Genomic DNA, 18,874 nt, shown 5'->3' with positions numbered 1-18,874 from the left:
CTAGAGAGGGGACGACGCAGAGCATTTTGTGCATGCAGTGTGTGCATGTGTGTGTGTGTGGGGGGGTGTCTTCCATCTTGGAGAAAAAACTTGATTAAACCAGGACTCTGAACAGGATTAAAAATCCATCCTCTGACAAAGGCTTTACTGACAACTTTCCATACAGTTAGTCAAAAAATAAAAAAATACAGAACACAGCAGACAGTATCTCATACACTAGAAATCAGCATGACAGGAGTCCCGTCTCATCACTGTAAAAAACCCCCCAAACCGAAGAAATTAGTTTCGGCGGGGAATAGGACTCAGTCCCCAACCTAATGAACCAAAACAACCCAGCAGAAAATTCAAACGGAGGAGAGGACAGAGGCGGGGGATCGAATTTCAAAATAACTGCTTTCGTGACACATGAGGGGCAGGAAGGGCAGGCTGGGCTAGGCAGCGTCTCTCACTATGACTATCACCATGTGCTCTTCCTCTAGCTTGCCCAGTGTCCTCAGGGCCGACTGGAGGTACTGCTGGGAGAAGTCACAGGGCGGGAAGGCGTAGAGCATGCCCGTGCTGTCTCTGCCCTTGGACCCTCCCACCGGCAGGCTAATCACCCCCGCCGCCTGCTTCTGTTTCAAGTAGGAGACCAGGTTCCTGAGAAGGCGCCTCTGGAGGCCTGGCTCCACCATGGGCAACCCCTCAGGGCCGGGCCCGCTGGGGGTGGCCTGCGTGGCTAGCAGCACAGCGTAGCCGTTGGGGCTTCCCTGCTTGATGCGCCGCGTGACCTCGTCGAGCTTGGGCTGGTCCAGCCGAAGGCGCTGGGCAATCTTCAGCTGTGTCAGCTTACTCCCAGAAGTGTGGTCTTTGAGGAGACCGCTGATCACCCCTTGGTCCCCCTCAAGGATGTGCATAGATGTCGGGAAGCAGCTGTTTTTCAATACTAGAAGCCCATTCCAACCCAGCTGCAGCGTCTGGGCATACTCAGAAAGATTTTTGAGCTTTTTGGTCTCGTGTTTTGGCTCTTCTAGAGGCTTCGGCTCAGCCTCAGAGGTCCGATGATTGCGCTCGCTCTCACGTGTCCTCTTCCCGTGGGAAGAGTCTTGAGCCTCGTGGTGGTGGTGTCCCCGGTCCTCAACCCCGTGTTTGCTGTTGCTGAGGGAGTTGCTACTCGACTCCTTGGTCCCTTCACTGGAGTGATTCTCCTTTCGGCTGCGCTCAGGAGTGCGGTCGGAGCCCCGGTCGGCCTGCTGCCCACCGCCCTTGGTCCTGCTCCGCTCCTCGTAAGGGGAGTGCGCTGTCCTCCCACGGTCACTGGAAAGGCTCCTCCGCTTCCGCCTCTCCTCCCAGGGCTTGGGCAGGCCCCGGTCCCCATCTCCTCCCCAGCGTTCCCCACTCCGGCTGCGCACTGAGCGGCTGTAGCCCTCCAGGCTGTTTCGGCGGTCAGAGCTTTTACCGGGGCTGGTCCAGTCCCCTTCCAAAAAGGTCCGGTCTCGGTCTGAGTACAGGAGGTGCGGGGGCGTCCTATCACGCACCCGCAGGTCAGCATCCAAGTTTCGGTGCCGGGTATACCCATCTGGGAGAAGCTCATAATGCACAGGGAGGGGGGAGGGCTGGTACTGCTGGGGATACCGAGTCTCCTCGGCTTTGGCAAAATCCACACGCAGCCTGCGGTCTGGACCACCCAAGGGAAAGCCTCTCATTTTAGCACAGGCGGCCTGGGCTGCGTCCAGACTCTCATACTGGATGTAGGCAAAGCTGTCCCCTTTGACATGATCGATAGTCCGAATGCTCCCAAAGCGGTCAAACTCCCGGGCCAGAGCAGCCAGTGAAGTGTTAGGTCCCAGACCACCCACCCACAGGCGGGTGGTGGGATTAGCCTTGCCGTAACCAATCTTAATAGGGTTGCGGCCAATCACCCGGCCCGACATGGCCACCTTAGCCCTGTGGGCCATGTCTAAGTTCTGAAACTTGAGGAAAGCATACGCACCGCCCTGGCCTCGGGCAGGTCTCTTGATGACCACCTCCTCAATGATGCCGTACTTTTCGAAGGCCCGTCGCAGCTCCACCTCTGACACGCTGTGGTCCAGGTTCCCGATGAAGAGGTTGCGCGTGGCCCGCTGGTCATCCTCGGGCATCAGGTCCTCCTCGCACACAGCCGGGTAGCCGTAGGGGCGCCCCCGGTCATCATACAGCCCGTAATAGTCCAGGGCCCGTTCCCGGGATAGTCCCACGGCGGCAGCGGTGGCCGCATCCAGGGCGAAGGCGGCAGCGGCATGGCGGGCACGGGGCTCCCGCAGGGGCGGGGCGGCGACAGGGGACAGCGAGCGCTGCTTGTACTGGTAGCCACCGTGCAAGGGCAGGTAGCTGAGCGGGTCTGTGGGCGCGGGCGGCCCTGGGGGTGGCGTGGAGGCGGCGGCGCTGCTGCTGCTGCTTCTCCGGCTGCTCCCGCCGCCACCGCCGCGCAGATACACCGGCTCCACCTTGAGCGGACGGTCATAGAGCAGCAGCTGGCGGGCCAGGGCGTGCTGGCGAGCCTCGCGCGCGTCCTGTGGGTGCCGGAAGTTCACGTAGGCCACGCGGCCCAACTCTGGCGTGTGCGACAGGCGCAGGCTTATCTCGCCGAACCGCTTGAACTGGTGGAAGAGCCGGTCCTCAAGGTGCTCGGCGGGCAGCGCTGGGCTCAGACTGCTGATGAGCAGCGTCTTGTACTCGGGCGCCGCTGCCGAACCGGGACCCGCAGGCTCGGCCCCGGGCGGCGGCGGAGGTGGCGGCAGCGGAGACGAACGGGGCGAGGCGCCTGAAGCGCCAGGGTCCCCAGAGGCCTTGCCGCCGCGTCCCCCACTGCCGACGCCCGAGCCTGAGGTGCGGCCGCTGCTTGCACGATGATTGGTGTCCCCGGCCCCACGGCCATCACGATGCCCGCCCCCGCCGCCTCCGCTACCGCGGGGTTTGTCGCGGGTCCGCGTTGGAACAGGGTGCTTGGCGCCGCCCGAGGCCTTGTGCGCCGCCCGCCGCCCGCCCGCCTCCGCCTCCCGTTCGCGCTCCCTTGGCCGCTTGGCTGACGATGACGAGCCGCGCCCGCTCGGGCTCGAGTCTCGCTCGCTCTGCCTCTTCATGGCGCCGGAGCGGCGGGCGGGCGGGCGGCCCGCAGGTTCCTCACAGCAGCAGTGGCGGCGGCGGCCGAGGAGGCAGCGCCCCCGGCGCCGCCATCTTGGACAAAAGGACTCGGCGCGGCGGCGGGGTGGGACGGTAGCGGCGCCCAGGGGCTGGGCGTCGGGCTATTAGCCTGCACAGGCCGTACCACGTGACCCTACGGAGGGAGGGACTTGGGCTGTACTGGTGGTGCGTCATTGGACTGCGCCACTCCTGCCCTGTGACACCCTAGGAGGCAGAAGAGCGCGACCAGTCTGTGAGCTTTGGCGCCACCCTGTGGCCAACGTGGCCAAGACTGGGACAGAGTTGAACTCAGTCCTCGCGAGAGCAGGGTCATCTCGCACAATTCCCGGAGCTAGCATCTGCGCGCTTCGACCAAGCAGCCTTTTTACGGGATAACCTCCAACTTCCGCCGAGCATCTTCGGACTCGGGTCCAGGACTGACAACCCCAAGTAGAGCCTGCCGCTCTCTAGGCCTGTCCGTGACCCACAGCCCACAACTGGGACACCCCCAGGGTCAGGTTCACCTGCAGTGCCTCCCACCCCACGCACAGGTCCTGAGGACCATGGCTATTCAAGTGGAGAGCAAGACTGGTCTGGGCTCAGGCCCAGAGACCGGAGACGACAAACCTGCACTTTATGGGGTGGGAACAAGCTCCTCGGCGCCACAGCAGCTCCAAGGGCGCAGAGAAGGCCAAATCTACTAGGTAACCACGAATTGCCAAGCTTACCTCTCACTGGCCACGGCCCGCCTACCTGCCTCCAGAGGCAGAACCTCCTCTTCGAGTGAAGTGAGGTGTCAGGGAGGTGCTGGAGGCCCAGCAGAACTTTCCCTGACTTCAGCCACGTTAATACTGGGGCGGGGAAGAGTGCAGCCCCCTTCTTTCCTCCTCCCACAACCGCAAAGCAGTTCCTGGAGCAGCTAGAACAGGTGCAAGGGGGACAGACTTAGAAGAAACACCTGTAACGTTCCAGGATGCCCTAAAGTCTGCTTCCAGAAAGGCACTGACCCTTAGGGGCATCGGCCCTCAGGTGGCTGGGCTGTTTGCCTTGTTCAATGTGGCCTGGTTGCCATGGATGCCCTGGCAACAAACCTGGGGTGGTGAGCTGCCTCATCGCCCCACCTTCTAAGACTTACGTCTCCAGCGGTGTATTTTCCCAGCACGTTTCACGGGCTCAGGACACTCTGTGCAGGTCAGATCTCAGCCCACCTCATTCTCTCAGCCAGGGAATTCTTGGCCTGAGAAGGGGCTCAGCCGTGTTGCTTTCCTCTCGGACATGGTGCTGCCAGCCCCAGTGCCCTGGACACAGGCTGTAGGAGGCCCCTTACAGAGGCAAACTGAACCTGGGAACTGCTTCTTCGTCCTTCCCTTAGGTGTTCTCTTAGCCCAGGAGGAGGTTTCTGTCAAATCACAGCCCGTGCACAGATGCCTGGGTATCCCAAGCACCAATCCCACAGGTCTGGGGACAAGCTCTGAGAACCTCAAATGTTGGACTTGTCTTGGGCAAAGACAAAAGGGCAGCCTCACTGGCTCTTTGCACAGAGCAACCCCTGCCAGTCATGGAAAACCCCAATCAGGCTCAAGAGGCCTGGGGCTGACAGCAGACCACAAACTGGGATGAGCAGAGATAGCTGATCCCAACAGTGGAGGGGTGGCCAGGCTGGCAGCAGCTTTCAAACCATGACAGCACTGACCACATGCAATTACTGTGGTCATCATCCCAGAAAACCACTCCACCTGGACAGAAGCTCCCTTGTACATTAGACTCAACCCCATGCCTCGCAAGCAGCTGTGCCAGCCTCCAGCCCTCCTCACCAGGGCAAGAGCCACTGTGGGCTGGGTGGGTATTCAGGCTCCACTTCCTCCGGGCGCCCCTCCCCCAGCCCCGCACATCCCCACCACTTCAGCTTGTGTCCCACCTGGGCACCTCCAGCGCTGCTGGCTGAGGCACACTTGGGAATGCACTTGAAAACTCTTTGTAAGCCAGAAAGGATAAGCCAGTGGGATCTTCACTGGGAATAAGACCCTATTTCAGTATTCACTTTAATTCTCCAAGGACAGCTAGAAATTTTCTTCCTTTAATAAAAAATCCCAGACACACTTTGAAGTCCTAGAGAAAACCAGCAACAGAAGGAAGTGGACCACCCACTACAGGGGCGCTGTAGAGCCAGCATCATCGGGAAAGCTCCAGGCTTCACACCTGACACTGTCAGGGGCCAGCCTAAAAAAATAAATTACAAAACGCTGTTTGGGGAAGACACAGCTGAACTGTTTTTGTTTTTGTTTTTTCCCTCAGGTGCAGCAGGGATCGGTCGCCTACAAATCAGTCCGTGAACTGGCTGCCTTGGGGGCGTATCTAGGCATCAGTTCATTAATCTTTCGGATGTAGTCGGACTTTTCTGCACAGCCTTTGCACATCTCCCCCCAGTCGTCCAGAATCTTCTTTAGCTCTTTCACTCGGAGCTTCTTCAGGTCCACTGTGCTCAGGTCAATCTGCTTGTCTGGAGAAGAGAGCAGGGGAGTAACCAGCTGGGCAGGGGCAGCCACAGACCCAAAACATGCCAGGCTGGACCCCCCTGCATGGCCAGACCACCCCTAAACAAGCAGCCCTATTGGTCACGGGGCCAACAGTCCCAGACACACACACGTGTCAGTGCCCACTGCCCCCAGAGGGGGAAGTTGCCTCTTCAGCAAGAAGGCTAGGCTCACAGTGGCAGTGTCCACCAGATATGCAGTGTCGCCAGGGACAGGGATGGAAGTTACAGGGTTCTTAATGGAAGAATGTGGTTCCCACTACCCCAAGTGCCTCTTAAACACTCATGGTAGAGATCAAGACACTGCAGGATGACAGTTCCAGGGGTGACAGACTCCAGAATGACAGAGCAGACAGGTCTTGCAGCCCTAGTCTCCCAGCTAGGCCCTCATCCGCAGCTTACTCTCCATAACTGCTTGTGATCACAGAGACCATGAGCCAACTGACCCCTTCCAGGGTCACTCCCAGAAGTTCAGGCATCCCTGACACCAGTTGGGGAACACGGACCTTTGGACGCTCAAGTCACAATAAAATACATTGGTGACGCTGAGTTCACAGAAGAGAACAACTACTGCTGGCCCTGACTTTCTTCCCACCAGAGACCCGCTCCAGAGATGCGGAGGCACCTCAGCTCATGACCCGCCTGCTTGCACAGAGCCCTTCTTTTCAAAATGACAACGGTTGCTGGGCCTTCAGAGTCTGCATCCAGGACACACCTGCTAAACCCAAGGGATGTCAGACCACACCCCCTCTCTACCTCCAAAACTGATGTCCCCAACTTCACCCACACTAACAGCCAGATCTGCCTTCACCAACGTGCAATGCCCTCTGTGACCTGCCCATCCACTTGTCATGCCCCGGACTGCCTTTGCACTGCCTAGTTGTTCTGTCTGGAATGTTCTTCCACTCTCTTGGCTAATGCCCCACCTCCTTCGAAGTGCTGAACTGCTGCCTGTTTGAGACCTATTGTGATCTCCACCTATGACAATGCCAATCCAGAACCTGCCCCCACAGTCCCCAGTCGAGCACCACCTGCCATATTTAGCTATATAGCTCCCAACAGCTCTAGCTTATCAACCAGCTAGCAGGCAGACCCCATGATGCCAGAGTACAGTGTGCGCCACAGTAGGGCCTGGCCATACTCACCATACTTCAGCTCACAGATCTGGCTATCTTTCTTCTTGAGCTTCTCACAGATCTTCTCCACGGGGATGTGGTGGGCCAGTGGCTTCGACACCTCATTGATGATCTTGGTGGCCGCATCATCTGTGGCCCCAATGTAGTAACACTGCAGCAAGAAAGGACAACGGCCTTCAGGAGGTGCCACTTGAAAACTGTCTCCTCCAAAATGTACTGACATCTCAATACATCTTCCTTCTCTGCCAGGGCCTCATTTTCACAGGCCTCGCCAGTCCTGGTGGTCAGATGCACTCAGTGTGAGCCCCAAGCTCTACATTCATACCTGGTCCCAGAGCTGGCGGCTACCAAGTGAGATTAAGAGTCACCAGTGTTCACACCTTTAAGTAACAGAGACAGAAAAACCGGACTGCCAGGAAAATCAAAGCTACAAAAGGCACTGCTTCTCTGGGGCTCCCATCCTCAACTTGACCCTGTGTACACTTCGTCATCTCCTCCCATCCTCATGCCTGCCCAGCTCCTTTGGCCTCTGGGCACTCACAGGGGCAGTTCCCTCTGCCCAGGATACTCCTCCCCCACCGAAGGATGACCTTTCCTTAGAGAGGTCCTGGAATTCTCCAGAAGGTCCCCTCTGCCCTACGGGCCATTCTCTTCCTGCCACTCACCCCACTGCACCATTTCTTCTTCGCCTGTCACTTTTCTCCTCCCACATTCCCAGTGCCCAGCACAGAGTAGGTGCTTAGTCAACACAAACAGGATAAAAAGGGACAACTGCAGGGAAGGCAAGTCAGCCCCGCATTCCTTCACCAACAGAACTAACCATTTCTCCTGAAGAGATGAGGGGGCAAGGACTTTCACCCAGGCCTGTGAGGCAGAGGGTTAAAGGGCCAGTCACCGGCTACTCACCAACCGATTCTCTTTGCCTCTTGCTTCGCGGCAGAAGTTTATAAGTTCTTTTTCAATAGTGGCCGGTGAGAATGTGACATCTCTGTCTTTGAGGTCCTGGTAAAATCTTCCCAGATAAGAAACACAAACTGGAAGACAAGAGAGATGAGAGATGCTCAGCAATCACCCAGTTGCAGCCCAATCCGCCAGGAGGGAACTCGGTCAGCAAGTGTAGTAAGAAGCACAGAGAGGTGAATTTTTCCATCACCTGTTTTTCTCTGGTACCCACAGTTGGACAGAACCCAACTCCTGGGTGCTGGGGTCCCTTGGTACACCCAGGGCATACGGGGAACAAGCACCACTCAACGCCTCACAAATTGCCCCTTGGTGCTTCTTTCATAAAGTTTCAGCCGGGACTAAATGTGGCCTTGAAATGGATTCACTGTAACCCCTCATAAATGGGCATAGTGGAGGCTGAAGAACAGAGGATCCAAATGCTGTCATTTCCAAATACCACAACAAACCCTGAGGTGCGGCTTCGCAACGCCGCGGGACCCGGCAAGGTGCCCACGCCCACCCCCTGGACTCCTGACCCCGGCCGCTCCCGAGAGCCTCTGCCCAGTGGAGGGAAAGAACAAAAACACCAATGTTACCTCAATTTCAGGCCAAGCTTTCAACACGATCTAGTCCCACGAAATGTTTTCTAGTTCTGGGGTTGGCCCCTCTTCCGGCGGACCCCGCTGGGACCAGCCGCCACCTCCCCCACCCGTTCCAGCCCCAACCCCTCGGCAGCCAGACTAGCCCCGCCGCACGGACTTCGGCCCCACCGCACCTTCGCAGTCACCCGGCCGCAGCGCCCGGCTGCCCGGCAGCACGCTCAGAGCCAGCGCCACAGCCAGCCCGTGCGTAGCCCACATCCTCCTCCGAAGCCGCTGCCCGACTGAACCGCGCCCGCCGCGCTGCGCAGCCTCCAGGTCCACGCCTCGCGCCGTGGCTTTCCATTGGTGGGCGGTCTCTCGCGCCCTCCCACAGGCCGCGATCCCATTGGTCCACGCCCGCCAAAGCCCAGACGGGCGGCTCCACGCTGCCTTCCCCCATTGGATAGTGGTTACGCCCGCCCCCGGCCCTAGACAGTTGTCGGACGCTGATTGAAGCAGGACGGGCTGCCGGAAGCGGCTCAGCCGCCATTGTGGGAAAGGGCAACAGTAATGGCCGGGACTTGGCGACGGAGGTTCGAGGGAGGCTCGGTCGTGGTTTTGCGTCTGCTGAACAGTACCCCTTACCGCTGTGTTGGACCCCACATTCTCCCAGAAGACCCTGCGGACCTTTCCGTCAAGGGCCCAGAGTAATGGTGCAGGTCAGGGGCTCCGGTGTCAGCCGCGACCCAACTGGCCAGACAGGGTGGGCGGCCGCCGCTAGCGAGGCTCCGGCGCCTACGAGATCTGCAGACCATGTCCGGATTTCCCCAAGCAGCGCGGCTGTCCACCGCTTGCACCCGGCGCCCCGCAGCCGCCGTGCGTGGGCTGACAGACCGGGTCGGACGACCTCCCCTAGGAAGAGCGAGGGGAAGCAGGCCGCCTGGGATTGGGGAAGGAAATAGGCTTAGGTTTGTCCCCACTCGAGGAACAGGTCCCCGGGTCCGCACAAGCTCCAAAAGCCTAGCCGAGGCGGCTGGCCGCCGCTTGCATCGCAGCTGAGCGCTCAGGTCGTTGCCTGCCCTGGGCACTTCCTGAGGGACCTGGGGGTCCGCGCTCTAGCACTGGAGGCTGTTTCTTCTCTCTGGCTGCCTTCATTTCAAGTGCAAGCCTGGCTATCTGTTCTTGAAGGCAGGACGTGGGAAAGGTGGCTCTGTGCTTGTTGCAGAAAGATTTATAAGGGCAAAATGGGCTTGGAGCCCAGCGGCAAGGGTCAGAGAGGGGCACCTGTGCTGCTCCCATTCAGTGAATTCAGTGGGTCAGTATCAGGTATTCATCTTTAATTCACATCACAGCAATCAAGGGAGTGGGGAAAGGGGGGAATCAAGTGTCAGATATTTACATCTAAAATTCACATTACTTGTTGGATGTAGAACATGCTGCCACAATATATACAGTAAAATACCTCTTGGGACACTAGTACAAATTTTTTTCTCTTTAACTTTGCTCTCTGGTACAAGTAAGATCATTTTTAAACCACCTATTTTTTTTAAAACATAAATACACAAAAGAAATGGTTAGAAGTCTTATTTTAAATAAGCACAGAATGCCAGAGGTTAAAAACACATTTACAGGGCTGAATATCGATTGGACATCACACTCTATACATTTTTTGCTCAAATTCCTGTACAAATACACAGCATTCAAATAGGTATTTAGTTATTTTATTCTTTTTTTTTTTTTTTTTTTTCCCAAAAATTGCACCAAGGTAAAGCAGAGCTCTAGCTGATGCGAGTGTGTCGTTCAGGTGTTAGCAATACTGTCCTCACTACACGCTCATTGGGCAGTAGTGCAACCCCAAGAAAAGGAAGGTTCAAATAGGTATTTACAAATAAGCTTGAAAGAAGAAAAATCAGTTATTCACATTCTTTTCAGAGGACTCTTGCCTCTGGCCTCCCACTTCCCTTCAGACTGGCTGATTCTCCAACAAAAGGGATTTGAAATTTGTTCTTTTCATCCAATTAGGGAAAATGGAGAGCAAAACCAAACGTGACTCACCTTGCACAGAGGGAGGCCAAGTGAACCCACATGCCTTCCTTCCCCTCCCGTGCCACCTGGTGAAGGTGGATGTTCTTACATGATGACTGCCTCTTCCAGGGCCTGAGGTTCAGAGGTGCCCTCAAGCCTAAAGATATCCTCCTACCCACGAGTCAGGTACAAGGCTAGCCCCCAAATATTCCAACTCTTGGGAACACTAGTCCAGGCCTGCCCTCCCGGGCTGGGGCTGCTGTAACTTGACCCACCCTGCCCAGTCATCCTTACAGTACCAGAAAGGACCAACACCGGTGACAAAAACCCCCACGTGCCCTGAAGATAATGTGGCCTTCCACCTTTTTTAATAGATTACTTGCTAGCATTCCTTTTAAACAGCTGGTGTTTGTTTACAAGAGAAAAACGCCCTGACCATGGCCTTGTCTGAAAGGGGCTATGATGAAGGGGTGGGGTCTGGCCATGGAGGTTAGACAGGCCAGAAGAGCAACGAGGGGAGAGCACACCTGCTCGGCAAGGAGAAGGCAGCCTTGTGACCGTCAGAGTTGTGAGCTCAAGCAAAAGAAAGATTAAAGTCTATATGCAGACTTTTTAAAGTAACTAAGAAGCACCCTGGTAGAATACCATTACTTCCTCACCCTGTTCCCCCCAAATAATAAACCAAGAGGAAAATCGGTGCCCTGACCAGAAAGTTTCCCATGAAGATTCCATTGCGCTCTGTCCAACAGACTGGGGAGGCTGGAGAAATTGCCCTCCTGCCCACCCTGAACCCTGAGTGGTGGTCCCCACCGCCCGGAGCAGGTCCCCTGCACTTGGCCACTTGTGCACTTGACCACTTAGAGGGTAATTCAACTTGCATGGCTCCCTGATTCCAAAAGGAGAAGCTCCTTCCCACTCTGCTTATCCAGGAGCTTGCTGAACCTGACCATGAGTCCTCAGGGCTTGGAAGCCTGGCTGGGCAGCCAACCCCACTGCTCAGAGGTAGTGCTGAAAATCCCTGATTCAGGAGCTGGATGACAGGCATTCTGGCCACTTCTGAAAGCTCAGGATTTCCGGCCCCTGCCACTCCTTAACCTCACTCCTATACCAGCTAATCTTTCAACACGTGGTCTCTTGGGCCCTGGGGAGGAAGGTGGTTAGGGTAGTCCCTTTGGCTCCACACTCCCACGCAAGCCCCAGAAGGTGGGAGATAACCTTTGCAGCTCCATTTGTCAAGGGGGCTCCTGCAGGGCATGAGGTGTCTTGAGAGTAGAAAGGAGCAAATGGTCAGAAATAAAAGCGATGGAGGGAAAAATCCAAGCCAGAGCTGGAGGAAGGACTGGCTGGTGGGAGCCTGGCAGTGTGCCCGGGCATGCAGTCAGGCCAGGTCACATGCCTGAGCTGGCACGGTGGCCCAGCCAGCCCCTCAGTTGCATACTCCTGGACGAAAGAGTGGGTGGGCAGGTGAGCAGGCATTTGTGCAAACGGCTTGTAGCCCCCTTGTCCACCACCTGTGACATGTAGTCCACACGGTCCACGCAATCCCTGAATATAAACACGAGCTCTTCCATCCACACAGCAAAGAAGAGGTCCCTAGTGCAATTTCCATTCTTCTGTGCATCTCTACCCTGGAGGGAGGGCCTGGGCTCCCACCTCAGGCCCTGCAAAGCTGCAAAGTCATTCTGTCTGTGCAATATCTCCATAGAGCTCCATATGGTCTGGAACTGCAGGAGGAAGAAAGCATCTACTGCACAAAAAAAGAAAGGAAAACCCATAGAAATGGAAACGTAGAAACGAAATAAAAAGAGAAGCCACAACCCTCATGCTGCTGTGGCCTCTGTACATGGCAACACACAAGTTCACGGCAGTAGAACGTAGACTTGGGTGGCTCTCTCCTGAGTGCCAGGCCTCTCCGGATCCCTGGGGGAGTACTTGCTTTTTGGACCTGGAATGGTTGAGCCAGCTGCTCTGAGGGTGGTGTCCCAGCTGCCTCCCTGCCCCTCACTGTTCCCCTCGACCGTGCTCCCAGGCCATGCGGGCCTGCTCTTCCTTGGTGCTCCCAGGAGGCAGGGAGGCCTTGCGATGTAGGCCTCGAGGCCTGTCAGCTTCTTCGCGCAGCAGCACACCCTCGTCATGCTCCAGGGCTGGCAGGCGGGGGTGGTAGGGCTTGGGTGGCAGCGCAGGTGGGTCCATGGCGTCCTGAGGGATGACACATCCTGGGGCTGAGTGGCTTCGGCATGGCTGGGCCTTGATGGAGTCCAGGACAGCGGACTCGGAGAGGCTGTAGTGAACAGGGAGGTAGGGTGGCTCGAGGTCTTCGTCTGCATTCCAGGCCTGGCTGGGCATGGAGTCCATGGTGTCGGTTCGAGGCGGGACCTCTGAGGAGTGCCCAAAGTTACTCTCGCTCAAGGAGGACACACCGCTACTGGCACTGCCGGACAGTGTAGAGTTGCTGCCGTCCAGGCCCGACTGGGGGCTGGTGGGGGAGGCGGGGATAGGGTGCAGAGGAGACTGCAAAAGACAGGGCACCCACGTCAGAATCCCTCTCTCCAGACCGGCTGATGGCCACGGTGTGAAGACAAGACCAAGCCTGCGTATTAAGCAACTTCAGTACTGCCCTCAGCAATGGTGTGTCCTGCTTCTTCAGCAGCAGCCTCCCGTCCCCTCGGGCCCCAGCAAGCCCACGGAGCCTCAGAATCACCTGCACCTGGGGGCCACAACATGGCCCTGCCCCGGCTGTCAGTCATCTGTGCCCCTGCAGCCAGGCCCCAGGCTGCTGGCTGCAGCTCTGGGGCACTGACGGAAGGGCTGGGCTGTCAGGCTGGTTGGGGAGGTAGAAAGAACCCCAGCTGGCCATGGACCAGGCAAGTACATTGTGATGCTAAAACCTGTGATAGTCAATCTTTTCTAATTTGCAGGAAAGTTAATGAGTTTCTTCTTTTTAATAAAGCTTTGGTGCCTGATGCTGCTTGCTTTGACTACCAAGGGTGTCCAACCTGTGGCCCTTGGGCCACAGGCGGCTCAGGATGGCTATGAATGCAGCCAAATGCAGAATTGTAAATTTACTTAAACATTATGGGATTTTTTTGTGATTACGTGTCACAGTGTATTTAATGTATGGCCTGAGACAACTCTTCTTCCAGTGCGGCCCAGTGATGCCAAAAGGTTGGACACCCCTGGACTAGACTCTAGTTTAAAATGCTCTGTGACCTACCAGCCATGGGAGTTGTCAGCCACTGTGGTGTGCTGACAGCTTGTGGCGTCACCAGAGTTGCCCACATGCTCGGTACTTGTGTTCCTGTACCCAGGACCCTGTAAGTCCTCTGCCCCCATCACACTGACTGCAGAACAGACTGGGGATGGGCACCCCAGGTGTGGCTCTGGCCACACCCAGCGCCTGTCCAGCTGTGCTCTCCAGGATAGGGGCGGGGCAGGCTGGGTTGGTGCAGACCCCAGAGGCTGCAGAGCAGATGGCAGGACCCATCCTACAGCCCGGTGGGGCTGCTGCTGCAGTACCTTACCTTCCGCAGGGTCCGGGCGGGGAGGGCGGGGGGCGTGTCACCCAGTGGGTGGTGGAAGGCGTCAAAGTGTAGGGAGTAGTGACCTGCAAAGGGAACAGAACCACAGCCTGAGCTCAGGCCCCTCTCAGGCCACACACCGGCACACCTTACTGGGCCCGTTGGGCAGACTCGGGGGTCCAGATTGGCAATCCTGAGGCATTAGAGGCCACGGAAAAGTCTCTCTTTTCATTGAAGTTCTCCGAAACACAGGCTGCTGGAGTAAAAGGCACTCAGGCTACACGGGAAGTCAAGATGGTCGAATGTGCCAGGGTCCGTGGAACAAGAGGTGGCAGGTCTACGGCTCGCTGCTGGGTGATGACAGTCCCTGTTGTCTTCAGCGCTCCGGCTGGGAGGGCCTCACTGAGCTCACCTGCTATACTCAGAAACCTCACCGACCCCAAAGCCTGCAGGATCCTTCCTGTGGCGGGATGGTTTTTCCTTGGCTCAGTTAGCCCAGAGAATCATGTCTTCTCAGCCTGGGAGGCTGCTGCCCTTGCCCCAGAGCAGAGTTGGAGACCAGGGACTGTCTGGGGAACCCGCTGGAGATCTTCTTACCATGCAGCAGGCTTCGGGGAGGCACTGGGGGGCCCAGGATGCGCCCCATGTGGGCAGACAGGAAGGGCTGGGCCTCTCGGGCTCCGCTATCCAGGCTCCAGCTGCTGGGGGCTGCTGGCACCGCTGAAGGGTGGAAACACACGGCATGAAGGGGGGGTTACTTCTGGAGCCACCCTGCGGGAGAAGCCCTTCCTATGGGGCGTGGCTTTCTCCAGGTGCGCACTATGTACCCAGCACATGTGGGAGTGGCACGCTGGCCCCCAAGGCAAAAAACACTGGCCAAGCAAGACTCTGTAGCCTTCAGGAGGGAGTAGCCAGGGACCGAAGCTGCTTAAGACAGCAACAGAGTGAACGACGTCTGAAGAGCACTCGGGATGAGGCAAGCTGAGAGAAACTGCAGCAAGCAGAACACCTGCAGCTTCGAGGACTTGCTGGAAGAACAGAAGAGGTGAGAAAAAGAGTGTGGAACAGGCTGATGAAACTGGGGAGGAACAGAGAGACCACAGGCCACAGAGCTTCCTAGAGTTGAGTCATGCCTATGGTCAGGGCAGTCCCGTTCAGGGCCTACACCCCCACTGCCTCAGCCCACAGGGAAAGTGGGCAGCAGGGTGGGTGGGCGGCAGAGACTGCTCCTTCTGGAGCTGCTACACAGCCAGGGAGTAGGCAGGAACTGCCCCCAAAATTGAACTTACAAAGAGCCTGTGGTAACATATAAGCTTTACCCATTCCTGTTGCTTCTGTGCCTCCTGGCTGGGTTGGGGCTGCACAGGGTGTTTCCTAGGCAAGGACCGGTATTCACTGCTCCCCCGGAAGAAGTGTATAAAGCCCAAGTGTCATGGCCTGGGTCCAGCTGGACCTGCTTTCTAAGAGGTTAGGTTGTGGAGCCCATGGGTACTTTGGGGCACATAGAAAGGCCCAGTTCCTGGCACCCACGTGCCATGGATGCAGGCTGGAGCGGGCCCTGGACAAAGGAAAACAGGGTGTCCACCTATACTAAGAAAGGAGTCCAGTGCCAGAATCCCAGCCCCTCAGCCACAGCTGGGACGAGCAATTCTGCTGGAAGGAAGAGGAGGGATGACTGGACGACGGGGTCTGCGGGCACCTCTGCAGGAGCAGCAGAGCCCATGTGAATCCTGCAGCCGGCCCCTCCTGGACAAGACACAACTGAGAAGAAACAAGCTCTTTTTCTGAAGGGGCCAGGGAAGCACAAGCTCCCTGTGGGGCTGTCAGCAGCAGGCGGGAGCTCACAACCCAGGGGCTTGCTGCCCGGCTCTGTTCTGAGGCAGTCATAGTGCAAGTGAGCCTGAGAGGGCCAGGGTGCAGGTTCTTCCTGCTCCAGGTGCTGAGTGGGCAATGCCAAGACCTCCTGGGGCCTGCAAGCTCCGGAAGGGAAGGAGCTGGAGTATGGCCTGCAAGGAGAATGTGGCTAGGAGGGGACAGGCCCTCTGTGCTCCAGGGATAAGCAGAGCTGTCCGTCCTCTTCCCCTCACTGGGAAGGACCTAGCTTGGGCTTGCAGAAGAACACAGGGTAAAATGTCACCGGCTAAAGAGCCTCAGTTCTAAGCAGGACTGCCCAGCCTCATGGGGATAGCTGACAGATGGTGGCTGCAGGGAGGGTATGACAGTGATTGGGTGGGCAGGCACTCAGCTGTGGCCTGAAGAGGGGAAAGAATTCTGAATCCAATGAGCTTCAGGTAGATCCCACCAGAAAGCTCCTTGGAGAGCCGTGCCGCTCCAAGAACAGGACAGGCCTATCCTCACGCAGGTCTCTCTCCAAGCTGCAGCATGAGCTTCCTGGTCCTTAGCACTGAAGGGCCTCTCCCCCAAAAGAGCAGCCCCGTCTCCACAGAAAGCCACTGAATGTCAGGGAATAAGCTTGGAGCTAAGTCTGGGTGGATTCTCCCAAGGGGTCCTGACAGCCCAAGATCTCACACACACACCTAGGCCCTGGAAGAGCTGTGAGATTGCAAAAGTTAGCCAAAAGGGCCCACTTGCAGCCAGGAAGGCTGTGGGGCAAGAAAGCTGGCAGAGCCGCAATGATTTACAAAGGGGGGCCTCTAAGCCAGTCCACGTGAATCAGAAACCATCAAGCTTGCCCTGCAGCCTGATGTCGGCAAGCAGTGTGGCCAGGGGACCTTGCCATGCAGCACAAGTACACTGGGGCTAGCAGAAAACCCGTGGTGGAGTGACTTCTCCCAGAAGAAGAGGGGTGATCCCCACTGTCTCCTGGCCACTTCTTTCTCTGTGGGTGTGGACTGTGGTCCAGCACTGGCCCAAGGTCCCCAGTACACAGCCAACAGCCCTGAGGGTGGGCTTGCCTGGTCTGGGAGTCCCTGTCTGGAGAAGAAAGATACATGAAAGTGAGAAGTGGAGTCCTCAGAGTACTCGGGACCCTGGTGATGAGAGAATGGAGGCCAGTGTGTGAAGCCCCCTGGAGGATCCAGGTGGAAATGCAGGATGTTGCTACTCTGGCCCATATATTCCCTCTAGGAAAGTGCTGGCCGTGTGGCACGGACGTGCTTGCTCTGGGCTCAGCCTCTTTTCTTTTTTATTAATTTGAGAAAGATGGGAGGGGGGGAAGGAGGGAGAGAGATGGAGAGAGATGAAGAGAGGGGGGCACAGAGAGAGATAGAGAGAAACTGATTTGTTCCACTTATTTTTGTATTCATTGTTTGATTCTTGTATGTGCCCTGGCTGGGGACTGAACCTGTCATCCTGGCATACTGGGAAGATGCTCTAACCAATTGAGCTACCTGGACAGGGCTCAGCCTCTTTTCTGAGAAAATGCTTTCCTTCCCACATTTGGGGATGATATATCCAGCTTCTCAGTCTGTATCCAGTTGGCGTAGGGTCCGGTCTGGTCGCCAGCACCCATTCGATCTCTGAGCCTGTCTGTGCTCGTGGCCACTTCTGAGATTGCTCCACATCTCAGATGAAGAAAACCCATTGTGGAGTCTGGTCCTCAAGGCCAAAAATGCACCATCGTTTGGGGCACAGGTGCAGTGGTCCGGGTAAGCAGCATGTTTTGGGGATGTGCATCCTTGAGGCTAGGACGGCATCTTCAGCCAGAATTTTTATGCCCTTTGAGGTTGAGCTCCTGGTGCTGATGCCTGCCAGGCACTGAGGTCATGGACCAGTGTCTGTGGTACGTGAATAGGACATAGGCATGCCCCCCATAATGAGCAACAGAGCAACAGTGACGGTGAGGACAGCAGACTTGGTGAGGAGGTGGTGCAATGACAACAAAATGACAGCTTTAAAGGAACAGGTTCTGATGGGACAGCTGGTTGTACTGTTGGGGACTGAGTATGCTGTAACCTCTGACAGATGGAAGAGGGGAGGGTAACCTGCAGGGACATGGGTGAACAGGTGCCCAGGTTCTCTGTAGCAGGCATGCAGGCTTAGCAGAGTCCCCAGTCAGAGCAGGCTGAGCCGGATCCCCTCTAACTAACCCTGTTAAAACTAACTCAGGTCTCCATGTCTGGGGCTCGGGCCGCGGCCTTGCAGGTCCCAGCCTGGTTCTTCCGTCCACTTGCTGGAACAGAACCCAGGGTAGAACACCTCTATTGAAGCAGCCTCTGTTCTGGGGATTTCCCGGTCTCATGGTATATAGTTGATGGGCTGGCGATTTGTAGGATGGACCCAGCAGCTGCTGGCCAGAGCAGCTATAGGGGGACTGGACTCCCTCTGGGCGCCCTAGGCTTCCCTTGGACAGGGCTGTCTCTAGGAAATTCCTTTACTTTGGCCTGTCCTTCCCATTCCTCTTGGGTGTGCTTGGCTGCAGGCCTGTCCTGAGCAACAAGGAGAGGTCCCTGAGGGCCCAAGTTGAGAGGGTTCAAAGGGCCTGCTGAATTCTGAGGCTTGGTTTGGAGGCAGCCATGGGAGTGGTTGCCCCGTTTGCACATGGCAGCCTGAGGTGCCATAAAGGTGGGCTCAGGCAGGTGATAGCTGGGGGGGGGGGGGCCTCTCCGAGGCAAGCACTGGGGAGGAAGAGATACAAACTAGCAGAATACAAATTTTAGCAGCAAGCAGACACTGGCTAGAGAGAGTCCTGACTACAGGCATTGGTCAGGACTCTAGACAGACAGACAGACAAGCCTGGGTATTGGAGTTTGGCTCAGCTCTGGCCAGCTGGTGCTCAGGGACAGGATTCAGATGCTCAGGGTGGGGACACACACAGGGGAAGGCCACCTGGGTAGAGGAACAATACCTTTTTCAGCCACAGACAGATTGGGGTCACTGCAGGGTTTACAGGCTCCAACCACTTGCTGGAACAGGGCTGGCTGGAAATTTGGCGGCTGAGGGAAGGAAAAAAAACATCAGAAAGGGTGAAAACCACCAGCTGCACCATGGGGGGCAGTGTTGTGGGACACGGGAGCAAGGCTGTCCCAAAATCAGGTG

The 18,874-nt window shown here is 56.9% G+C and overlaps 3 protein-coding genes, 1 long non-coding RNA gene and 1 other non-coding gene across 5 annotated transcripts in view; 1 reads left to right on the top strand and 4 right to left on the bottom strand.

Moving 5' to 3' along the window:
- Positions 1-117: 117 nt before the first annotated feature.
- Positions 118-3,455, bottom strand: RBM15B (RNA binding motif protein 15B). The gene has a single exon (XM_037128569.2). It carries the CDS (start codon positions 3,099-3,101, stop codon positions 432-434), a length of 2,670 nt encoding a protein of 889 aa, XP_036984464.2. The 5' UTR covers positions 3,102-3,455; the 3' UTR covers positions 118-431.
- A 1,741-nt stretch (positions 3,456-5,196) lies between these two features.
- MANF (mesencephalic astrocyte derived neurotrophic factor) lies at positions 5,197-8,740 on the bottom strand. Its single transcript, XM_037128533.2, is given in 5 exon segments — positions 5,197-5,641; positions 6,820-6,961; positions 7,717-7,844; positions 8,528-8,713; positions 8,716-8,740. Coding segments are annotated over 5 exon segments (666 nt in total). The 3' UTR covers positions 5,197-5,456.
- Positions 8,741-8,904: 164 nt separating this feature from the next.
- LOC128628042 (uncharacterized) lies at positions 8,905-12,005 on the top strand. Its single transcript, XR_008392367.1, has 3 exons — positions 8,905-9,052; positions 10,356-10,544; positions 11,938-12,005. It is a non-coding gene; the product is annotated as an uncharacterized LOC128628042 (long non-coding RNA).
- Positions 10,078-10,203, bottom strand: LOC119036760 (U4atac minor spliceosomal RNA). Its single transcript, XR_005080055.2, has one exon. It is a non-coding gene; the product is annotated as a U4atac minor spliceosomal RNA (small nuclear RNA).
- A 180-nt stretch (positions 12,006-12,185) lies between the features above and the next one.
- Positions 12,186-18,874, bottom strand: part of DOCK3 (dedicator of cytokinesis 3) — a 294,505-nt gene continuing 287,816 nt past the window's right edge. The window contains exons 51-54 of the mRNA XM_037128613.2: positions 18,684-18,771; positions 14,474-14,596; positions 13,880-13,962; positions 12,186-12,869 (exon numbers count right to left, since the gene is read on the bottom strand). Of these exons, the coding sequence (XP_036984508.1) occupies positions 12,360-12,869; positions 13,880-13,962; positions 14,474-14,596; positions 18,684-18,771 (804 nt within the window). The 3' untranslated portion in view covers positions 12,186-12,359. The remainder of the gene's footprint in view (positions 12,870-13,879; positions 13,963-14,473; positions 14,597-18,683; positions 18,772-18,874) is intronic.

Source organism: Artibeus jamaicensis, unplaced genomic scaffold (assembly GCF_021234435.1).
Source record: "Artibeus jamaicensis isolate MK-2021 breed Jamaican fruit bat unplaced genomic scaffold, CSHL_Jam_final contig_519, whole genome shotgun sequence".
Classification (NCBI taxonomy): Eukaryota; Metazoa; Chordata; class Mammalia; order Chiroptera; family Phyllostomidae; genus Artibeus; species Artibeus jamaicensis.
Note: the sequence above shows the minus strand (reverse complement) of the source record. Positions and strands in the feature narration are given on the sequence as shown.

Excerpts from the sequence above, each read along its gene's own strand:
- RBM15B (XM_037128569.2), bottom strand. The coding sequence starts at position 3,101 with ATGAAGAGGCAGAGCGAGCGAGACTCGAGCCCGAGCGGGCGCGGCTCG.